This window comes from Limulus polyphemus, unplaced genomic scaffold (genome assembly GCF_000517525.1).
Source record: "Limulus polyphemus unplaced genomic scaffold, Limulus_polyphemus-2.1.2 Scaffold1311, whole genome shotgun sequence".
NCBI classification, from domain to species: Eukaryota; Metazoa; Arthropoda; class Merostomata; order Xiphosura; family Limulidae; genus Limulus; species Limulus polyphemus.
In genome coordinates, this window is record NW_013666921.1 from 118,904 (window position 1) to 129,737 (window position 10,834).

Below are 10,834 nucleotides of genomic sequence, written 5' to 3' on the forward strand. Positions count from 1 at the left end.
TCCGATGTGATTCGCAGGAACCACAAAATTGAGTATTATAACCAAAAATTGCGTTAATAACACTAATTAACCCTACAAAACTCACAGTAGGAATAATCATCTGGAATATAACAATAAAACGACGTAAATTACAATATTTAGTTGTTGAAAACAACGTGATCAACAGCAACTATCAACTGATCAGTTCAACTGCAAAATGACGTTAGGAAATCTAAAGAAGCTGGAACATTTGTTTTGGTTGATGTTAAGCACATAGTTACACAATGAGCTATCTGTACTCTGCCCATCACGGGTATCGAAACCCCAACTTTAGTGTCGTAATCCTGTAGACTTACTGTTGAGCCATTGGGAAGCGGAGCAAAATCAGAAGCCAAAATAAATTTAATTAACTCCAAATTCAACATTAAGTTACTTTATTTACAGAAACTACATCTTCAAATAATAAAGTAAAAACAAGTGAATATAATTTGCAGTAATCACAAATGCATGAGATATAATTAGAAATAAATAGATCGTAAACATAAGTCAACGTGATTACAAGTAATTACAAACGCAATGGATAAAGTTACAAAGTGACGTTAATTACAAGAGCAAAACATTAAAAGAGAGTAATTATAAACTTGCATGATCCAAAACCCGTTAAATTTCGAGTATCTCTCTCTATAAATATATGAATAAGTAACTGATATTTCAAAACAACAAATCCATTGGTTTAAAGTAGCCATACATTCATGAAGCATATTGAAAACACACATTGATTTTAATAGCTGAAATTTGAAGCAAACATAAAGATCGGGATGGTTATAAAATGACGTTAGTTAAAGTAACAAAACCTTTATTCACAAACCTACGAGACTTATAGTAACCATGAAAGTAAGTCCATAATTAAAGAACGTTACTACAAGTGACGTGATTACACTAATCACAAATACAAATAATACAACTATAAACTGATTTTTATTATAATAATTACACCATGAAAGCATGTAACAAGCGTCCCAAAGGCCATTATAATTCTAGTAACCATAGATTTGTGGAATATAACTTGTAGTAACGTGATTACACTAATCACAAATATGAATAATACAACCATAAACTGATTTTTATTATAATAATTACACCAGGAAAGCATGTAACAAGCGTCCCAAAGGCCATTATAATTCTAGTAACCATAGATTTGTGGAATATAACTTGTAGTAACGTGATTACACTTATCACAAATACAAATAATACAACTATAAACTGATTTTTATTATAATAATTACACCATGAAAGCATGTAACAAGCGTCCCAAAGGCCATTATAATTCTAGTAACCATAGATTTGTGGAATATAACCACAGTTGACGTTATTAGCAATAGCTGCACTTCCTGAGAGCTTAAACGCAGGTCAACGTGTTTAACATAAGCTGCAGTCACTTCGCTGAACCACAATGTGGTAATATTTTCAGTAGTTAAAACTTCAAAGATGTAACCACAGATCAACTCATTTCAAATTTATGTTAATTACAGTAGCTAAACCGTCTAAAAACGTATATATATAGATTTAATTACAAATCCGCGTGTTTCACAGTAATCTCAAACTCGTTAAGAAGAACTAGAAAGTGACGTTAATTAGGCCAGTAAGTAAATCGTCGTGATTCAGTTACCATAATTTTGTGGAGTATGGCCATAACCTGACGTTAGTCAAAGCACCACAAGTGAACGTGGGTTAAACTAACCACAGCTATGTGGAGTTAATAATAACAGTTACTAGGATAATAGGAGGTGTGTTAAACCTAACCTGAGTTGTTCATGGACTCTGCCGTTTTTTCTTGATTTCGAGCAGACGTTTTGAGGTCTCTCCTGCATCTCATGAAAAAAGAAAATAAACTGTAAGATAGTAGTGGAGTCCTCAGAGAGAGGGCTTCAACTATAATGATTATTAATGACTTTTTGTTCGTTTGTTTGGTTGCAAATTTTTGAAGTGGTAGATTAGAAGGAAACTAGATAGTCAACATCGTCCATTACCAAATCTTGTCAGATCAAGAAGGAGAATTTGCTAGTCAATCTTTTAACGCACCCACGGCCTCAAAATTCGGAGCAAGGTTATATGTTTTAGCTGTAACAAGATGCGAGCCACGTATATCTCATCCACAATCTGGCATGCTATTTACTGACCGCATTCGTTCGAATTATCATTAATCCTGAAGACTGTTTATAAGTAAGATGTACTTTTACCAGCTTCTTTAACCCTAATTTTTAAGTTGTGACTGATTGTACTGTAAACACGTTTATATGTAAAGAAAACCCTAAGTCACCCCCAGATCGACCCAACGTTTGGGCCTATTAGCTCCAAAATTATGGGAGAAGTGTCCCTTTGCTCGACACCCATGTTAACAGTTCATGGTGTTTCATCCACCAAGGTTATATATGTGACACCCATGTTAACAGTTCATGGTGTTTCATCCACCAAGGTTATATATGTACGATATTTACGAGTTAAATCTGAGTGCCTTTAAAGTTTTACGTAAGAAAGTCTAACTTCAAATAGTAAATTATGTTTTATTTAATAATAACTATCATCTCTTAATATATACATCAATTTCAATAGTTTATTTTGCATTAGATTTCCGCAAAATCAAACTTGATTTTTTGTAAGCTTACACAATAAGAATTAGATTTGTGAAATTCAATTTTCTGCTCCATTACATTTGTAAAACAAACAGTGGTTCTATATCACTGAATATTATGCAAAATGTCTTAAAGTAAGTACAACTAAAAACATAAATACTCACATGATTGTGAGGTGAAGAATGTTAGACTGTGACAATGTGTTTAAAGTAAGCACAGTCGCCAATTAACGTACAAACCTAAAACATTCACGTGAAGAATTTTAGAGTGTGACAATATGTTTAAAGTAAGCACAGTCGCCAATTAACGTACAAACCTAAAACATTCACGTGAAGAATGTTGCAAGTGAAAATGAAGTCTCAGCAGTAATACATCTACTAGACATTTTATGAAAGTGAAAAATGAGAGTATACGAAGTGAAATCGCGTCCTTCTCAACGGTATATATGGAAATATTCGATTGATGAGATGGTTGGAATTTGGTATCTAACTGAAACAATACCTTATTTCTTTTATTTTATGTTTATAGTATTATTGTACCCCAGAAATAGAAAACTATCTGTCTAGTTTATTATTACAAGTCTTTTAAAAAAAAGTTTAAATTAATCGTATTATTACCTACAAATAGCAATATAAAATGTTGTGATCTTTATTAACCCTAATAACTATATAATTTGCCATACGAGAAATGAACGGTTTGGTAATAGTCAACTGTGATGTAGCGGGTGTTGCTCAATTCCGTTTTAAGTTTATAGTCAAAACATAAAATCAACTTAACGTTAATGTTTTTATTTGAAAACATTTTATTACTTCAGTGAAAAATCTATAACAATGCCATGGGTACAGTACAAAACAAAGTATGTGTTTTGAGGTTACAGTAAAACATTATGAATGAAACAAGTAATTTCAATTTACAGTTCAGAACGAGAACCGAAAACTGAGTGAATGTATAATTAATAATGTTTAATCTAAAGAAACATTTGACGCAAACTTACTATGTTAATATTTAAATTTTCAGGATTTTTTCCATTCTAATATCACAACGATTGTCAAACTATCAAAACCAACAACAATATATGACATACTATCATGTGTAACACAGTTATTATTATTTTCGAACGAATTAATATAAAACATACTTTCAAATGTATGTCGGTTTAAAAACATCATCATAGAATAATACTGTGTTACATCATTAGCATGGTCATATTAAACCTCAAACCATACATGCTTTTCAGTTTGAGTAAATAGGCGAAATTAATGTTAATAAAGATGAAGTTTCATGCACATCTGATTAATTCATATTGATTTATAAAACTAGTCGAACGTTTCATACCAAGATTTGTTTCACTTTTATAATCTTAGGTTAAGTCCATATGTTCTTTTTTTAAGTGTACTGTAAATTTCCAATAATCGACTGTTAACAAATATTGGCAAAACGAAGTTGGAATTACCAACTCTATAAAAACTATTCACTCAAAACGCCCTCATAACTGTTAACAAATTGACAAAACGAAGTTGGAATTACCAATTCTATAAAAACTATTCACTCAAAACGCCCTCATATAATCAAAGCAATCATTAAAAATCATATACCAATATAAATTTCATCCCAAAACGTCGTTTCCTAAGAAAATGATCTAAATTTTCTAGATACCTATCATTTTACATGAATTTTATTGGTTTGAAATAAAAAAAATGATATTTAAATATTATTTTTATTAGTCGGTTAGTTCAACTTTGCGGTAAATTTCAGATTATATACTAATAATATAAAGTGAAAATCACAAGTGCATTATATTTCATTTGTAAAAATATAATTGTCTCATTACCACCTTTGTAAAATACCTTGTTATTAGGCAGCGACAGTAAAATTTATAAAATGGACGGTATAAGGTTAAATATTGAATAATTCGTGAAAATCAGACAAAGGCCCAGTACATATGGCATCACTTATGTTTGCGCATTGATATATATTGAATAAGCCGTGAAAATCAGACAAAGGTCTAGTACATATGGCATCACTTACGTTTGCGCATTGGCTAAAGTATTCTGTTTATTGTAAATTTGTGGTATTTTAGTGTTTATTGAACCAAATAATATCAATTTGAATATAAACTATTTATTGCTTATTTACTGTCTTTTTCTGAATAACAATAGAAATAGTAAATTACACCTAACAGCTGTTGTAAACGGTGTTAAGAATTAGATGAAAGTTGATTAGTTCTTAATACTATATATATATATATGTGTGTGTATTTTTATAGACAAATTTCAATCTTGAGAAGTTGAAGTGTCTATTTATTCATATAACTTTAAAAAACATTGAACCGATTATTGCCACTAAGTACCAAAAAATAGCATAACTTAGCAAATATTCGGGAATTCTGAAAAATCACAAGACAACAATATTTTCATTGTGGCACTGAGCATTGTGTCGTGAACTTGTTGTTTTTGTACATATACTCACAATATAATCGTTTAAATACCAGTGTTGTATTCTCCCAAACCCTTAATTGTTTTTAACAAACTCTGGTACGTCGGCAGCGGTAAATTTACGCTAGAATGCGGGGTTAGATTTCCCGTGGTGGACACAGCAGATAGCTTATCGTGGCTTTGCTCTAAAAAATAACCAAGAACAAACTCTGACATCAAATTTACAAAGGATTATAACGATCCAAGTTCACGTTCTGTTCCTTTATTTATACCTTCAATGGTGAAATTGTACTGAAAAGAACAGAAACATGAACTTCGGTTTTTGAATACGAGGTGGGCTATGAACGTTTCTTAGCTGTAAAACTAAGCAGTATAAAAGGATGAGAGTTTTTATTTGCTCAACTAAGTTCTTGAACTGACAACAAAGTTAAATATCGTGTCACATTGCCAGTCCTCGAATGCCTGTAGTGAATTGACCAGGGCTATGAACGTTTCTTAGCTGTAAAACTAAGCAGTATAAAAGGATGAGAGTTTTTATTTGCTCAACTAAGTTCTTGAACTGACAACAAAGTTAAATATCGTGTCACATTGCCAGTCCTCGAATGCCTGTAGTGAATTGACCAGTGTAGTAGAAAGGGTGTTTGAGGTCCATGTTTGCATGGTAATGAGCCATTCCGTTGAAAGCTGGCGATATGAAATGTTCACCACCGTGGGTTAGCATTCCCCCGCCAAAGGAGGGTTCGGCGTTGTTGGGGCCGAGGCATTCAGCACCAGGAGCCGTGTGGGTGTGTGGACCCCATCCGTTCATGGCGACTGGGACGCGGCTATGCAAAGCGGCAGCAGAGGCGGCGCTGCTATTCCAAGCGTTGGTTGTTTCTTCCGAAGAAATTCCACCGGCCGCCGAAGCTGATCCGGCTCCCACAGATCCCGGACGAAGAGGTAAGGACTGTGGATTAGATGGATAATCTGCAGTGTTGACAGATGTGTGGGACTGTGCACTGGTAGGTACACTGGAGTTTAGCATAGTTAACACCTAAAAAAAAGACAATAATTTCATGTTAAAGATGGGCGTAAAAAAGTGTCAAATAATCTATATAAATATATATCATCGAGCACTTGGTGCACACTGTATCTATTTCAACTGTGTTTGAAATATTTATAAAATATAATATTATTGGCGGTCTTGCTTGCTGAAATTCGGTATTTCTATTTATTTTCGCTAAAAATAAGCTCAGGATGACGTGTATAGCTGGTTGAAATCCAAAGTATAGTTACTTAGGTGACACCAAGTCCAAAACAACGTCCCGTCCAACGCGTACTGTAGAGGATGTGATAAAGACGGCTACCAATGTAATTGCCAGGTAATTTTTAAGCCTCAGTTGAAATAGTTTAAATGTTTTATTTTTACTGCATTTTTGTTGAATTTCGCAAAAACTTACTTCGGGACTATCTGCACTTACCGGTTTCATTTTGAAGAAACAGACTAGAGGGAAAGCAACTAGTTAACACCACTCACCGCCAGCCCGTGGGCTACTCTAATCGAATAATGGGATTTGATCGTCACTTTTATAACGCATCAACGGCCTCAAAGTGCGGAGGGCAATTTTAACTTTTTTCCAGCGGTGACGAGCACCAACCACTGGGTCGTGTTCGGCTCTTATTTTTAGTTTATTGCATAAATGTATCGGTTAAAATATAGAATTAATGAATTAATAATTATGGTTAATATTTTATTAATGAATTAATAATTATGGTTAACATTTTATCAGTGAATTAATAATTATGATTAATATTTTATTAATGAATTAATAATTATGGTTAATATTTTATCAATGAATTAATAATTGTGGTTAATATCTTATTAATGAAATAATAATTATGGTTAATATTTTATCAATGAATCAATAATTATGGTTAATATTTTCTTAATGAATTAATAATTATGGTTATTATTTTAATTTATGTTATAGAGAAATGTTTTACAGTAACTAATGCTGCCATTCTAGGTTCACTCCAGTTTTTAGGGTTATTTTGAAATAGGTGTGATATAGAACAGTTATTAATTTAGGAAAAACAACGACATATGTATCGAAAAACGTACTAAAATATAACAGGTAGTTGACCCAGTTAACCAATTACCGCAGGTATCATAACTTAAGAAAGATAAGTTTAATAGACGTTAAGGAATTGGTAGGTGAGTAAAACTAGACTATAGACAAAAACAATATAGAACATTTATTCTTTTTTAAAAATCTATATAAAATATAAAAACCCTAAGAAAATATAACACTTTTAAACATAGTTCGATGTGTATGCGTAACCAGCTGCTACTGTCAAGAGGAACAAGGTTCATGAGATACCTTGGTAAAATAAAAAATCAGATATTTCAGATAAAAAACAAACTCTCAAAATAACGGTTCTTGTTTCAAACTTTCAGGTAAAAAAATCAGAATACTGATCAAACGTTGGGATGTACAACAGATTCTTGGCTGATATAAATATATATATAGAAATAGCTTCTTAATGGCAGAAATACATTTATTCAGAAACGGTTGCTGGCAATAATTAGAAACTACCAGTTTTACAGACAATCGATGGCGTCGCGTTACCTTCCAAATGGCGCGTGCGAACGATGATGAGAAACACTATAGTTTTGCGTTTTCAACAAGTTTTTAGTCATTTCGCGTTCTCCATTATGAAGCAATAAGGACATGAGCCAATGAAATCTGAAAGCACGAATAAGAAACAGAGAACACTGGCCGCTTTGCCGAAAGTTATCTGGAGATTCACGCTACGCTTCTTTCGGGAAATTACAGAAATAAAACAGACAACGAATGAATACCACATACGGGGCGGATATTGCTATACCAACTGTGTAACAAAACCAAACCTATTTATCATTGAAAGTATTTAACTATAGTTTGCGAAAATGATAGTTGTATAATTCTGACCCGAAGTAAAGGTCATAAAAAGTTATTTCGGAGTCAATTTTTAAAAAATTGTCAAAATAAAGACGTTATTTTAAAACTAATAAGTGGCAAAAGTTAAAAATAGATATTAAGATTCGTGTCAATGAAATTTAGAGGTCACCAAATGTCATCCTGAAGTCATTTACAAAATACCGCTCTAACAATATGAGTGCTTGCTCAAATTAACCTAAAATGATCTTATTGTGGTATCATATAGTAATGTTTCCCATTTCGTATTACGAATGATTTCGCTTTTTTTAGCAGGTGTATTTGAATCGAACCCCAATTTTTAGAGTTATAACCTCTTAAGCTTACCGCTGAGCCAATGGGGGCTATCACTTTGTATCCTGAATGGACTTTGTCTACGGATGCCAAGCAGTTGAATGTTGAATTTTTGTTGTTGTTGTTGTTATTTTTTAAAGGTGAATAATTATTACTTAGTGTCTTGTGTTACTTATATGCTTAGTTAGTAGAATCTCACTAAGCCAAATTAATATGTTAGTAAAACAGAGACGGAATGGATTTAATAAAAATGTAAATGATCGAAACAAATACACTTTTAACAAAATAACTGAAGTAAAAAAAGATGGAGAACAAAAGGGTTTATGTTAATAATAATATTAATAGATACTACGACATTTAAACCGATATAGAGGACGCTGTTCCAACTATCACGAATATTGTAAAAATTCAAATACACAATGGTGTTTCACAAAGGGTAATACAACACTGATGTCGCCATAGCTAAGTAGTACTTATTATTTTAAAATATACATCTTGAAATGAACGAAATATAAGGTTCGAATCTTATGCTTGTACGGGGTTTCAATTTTCAAAGTTGTTTTATATTAATCTCTTAAAATACACACGCCAAATAAATTTTAATGCATATTTTAAAATACATCAACCAATGTCAGGAGTATGACTACAAGTAACTACACCAACATATGTTACAGTAATGGATGTAGTACTACCCTAAATCTCTTGAGTCAAGTGGAATATCATTGACAATAGTTCAAAGCGATAAAGCAATACTAACTGATCATTATGGTGGATGTAGTGTGGTTGTCACATTATAGCACATCCTCCTTTGCTTTCACCCATGGGTCATTAGAATCATAAGTAGTTGTTTAGTGTTTATAGATTCACACTCCTAAACAGAGTGTTATACTAAATTATATATATTAATTACTGGATTAGTTTTATTATGTATGTAGCTTATTGATAACACACGCATTACGACGCTTGTGGTATTGATAAGTAACACGACACACGGTAGAGTGTCGTGCAGCCAAATAAAAACAAAACCCCACGACACCCAGTGTGTTAGTAACAGTAATGAAAAATGGGGTTTATCAACCATCCGTATAATCGCCCCGTTAATCAAAACTCCCCCATTATATGGTCTCCTTATATTATATACCAAATTTCGAAAAAATCGCTCTATCCCTTATCGATTTATAGCAGGCTTAACTTAGCCTGAAATTATTTTTCTTTTTCGCACCAATGAAAAAAAAAACAGATAAACTTCCCTTTAATCGATTTATTTCAAATTGAATACATAGCTGGTAGATATGTTTCCCTGCCTTGACAGCAAATTTAATTGTAGTAGCTCAAGTATTCTCGGAGATATTGGTCAAAATAAGCAAAACATATGCTAAAATCTCGTACATGTTTGCGTTCGTCTGGAGAAAAATTGGCTAATTCGATCGCGCAAAAATTTCTACCGTGCATTAGGGTGTTGTTAAAAGTGGACAGTTGTTAATGTTATAACAATCGGACGGACGCGAAAGCCGGAAGTTGTTAAAAGTGGACAGTTGTTAATGTTATAACAATCGGACGGACTCGAAAGCCGGAAGTTGTTAAAAGTGGATAGTTGTTAATGTTATAACAATCGGACGGACGCGAAAGCCGGAAGTTGTTAAAAGTGGACAGTTGTTAATGTTATAACAATTGGACGGACGCGAAAGCCGGAAGTTATGAGCTCAAAATCACCATCTTGTAAATATTTTCACACGATTTTTGCATCAGACTTCAAACTAATAGAAACACTTCCCGGAACTCGTTTCTGGCGTATAGCTAGCATATTATTCAATGTCACTTTAACTACTATATAAAACTATACAGAGAACATGATATCTATTGAAAAACAACTTGGTTGAAAAAGTGTGGACAAAAATAAAGCAACTGAAAGATATGAACTCAAAGTTACTGAAGTATTGATAAAACCCACATCCAATTATAATGTATCCAAAGTTAATAGGTGCTTGATGCTAATTATTCCAAACTATATCTGAGTATCAGATTTATGTCCTTTGTGGTTATTTTTAATTTGATATATAACAGAAAATACGATTGATATTCAACCAAAAACTGTATAGCTGTAAAAAAAAGAAAAAAAAGGAAAGAAAAAGAATTGTAACAGAAGATTGTAAAATCAAAATTTTCGGCCAGCCAGAATGAGAAAATTTTGTTTATTAAGATTTTATGCAACATATTGTGACTAAGCATTCAAAGTTTTACAAAATTAGTAGAATATACATATCTACTACAAGAAATCACATGGGCGTTCGTTGTTTTTTGTCGGTGCGAAGCTAAGCATAAATTTTGAATTCTTAGTCACAATAGTTTTAGTAAAATTTAACTCATCAATATTTTCTCATTTTGGCGGCAAGATTTGATTTCACATCTTTCTGTTACAATTCGTTTTTTTTTTTGGCAGCACCTTTTATCTTTTTTAATAGCTATGTTGTTTTTTATTAGATAAGAAGCTACATCAACACGTGTGTCAGGAATATATGGATAACTACAAGTAACT

General features: G+C 32.5%; 1 protein-coding gene across 1 annotated transcript in view; it reads right to left on the reverse strand.

The window, feature by feature from the left end:
* Positions 1–5,630: 5,630 nt before the first annotated feature.
* The window catches only part of LOC106463045 (protein gooseberry-like), a 73,928-nt gene continuing 68,724 nt past the window's right edge, over positions 5,631–10,834 (reverse strand). The window contains exon 8 of the mRNA XM_013923016.1: positions 5,631–6,080. Coding sequence (XP_013778470.1) covers positions 5,631–6,080 — 450 coding nt within the window. The remainder of the gene's footprint in view (positions 6,081–10,834) is intronic.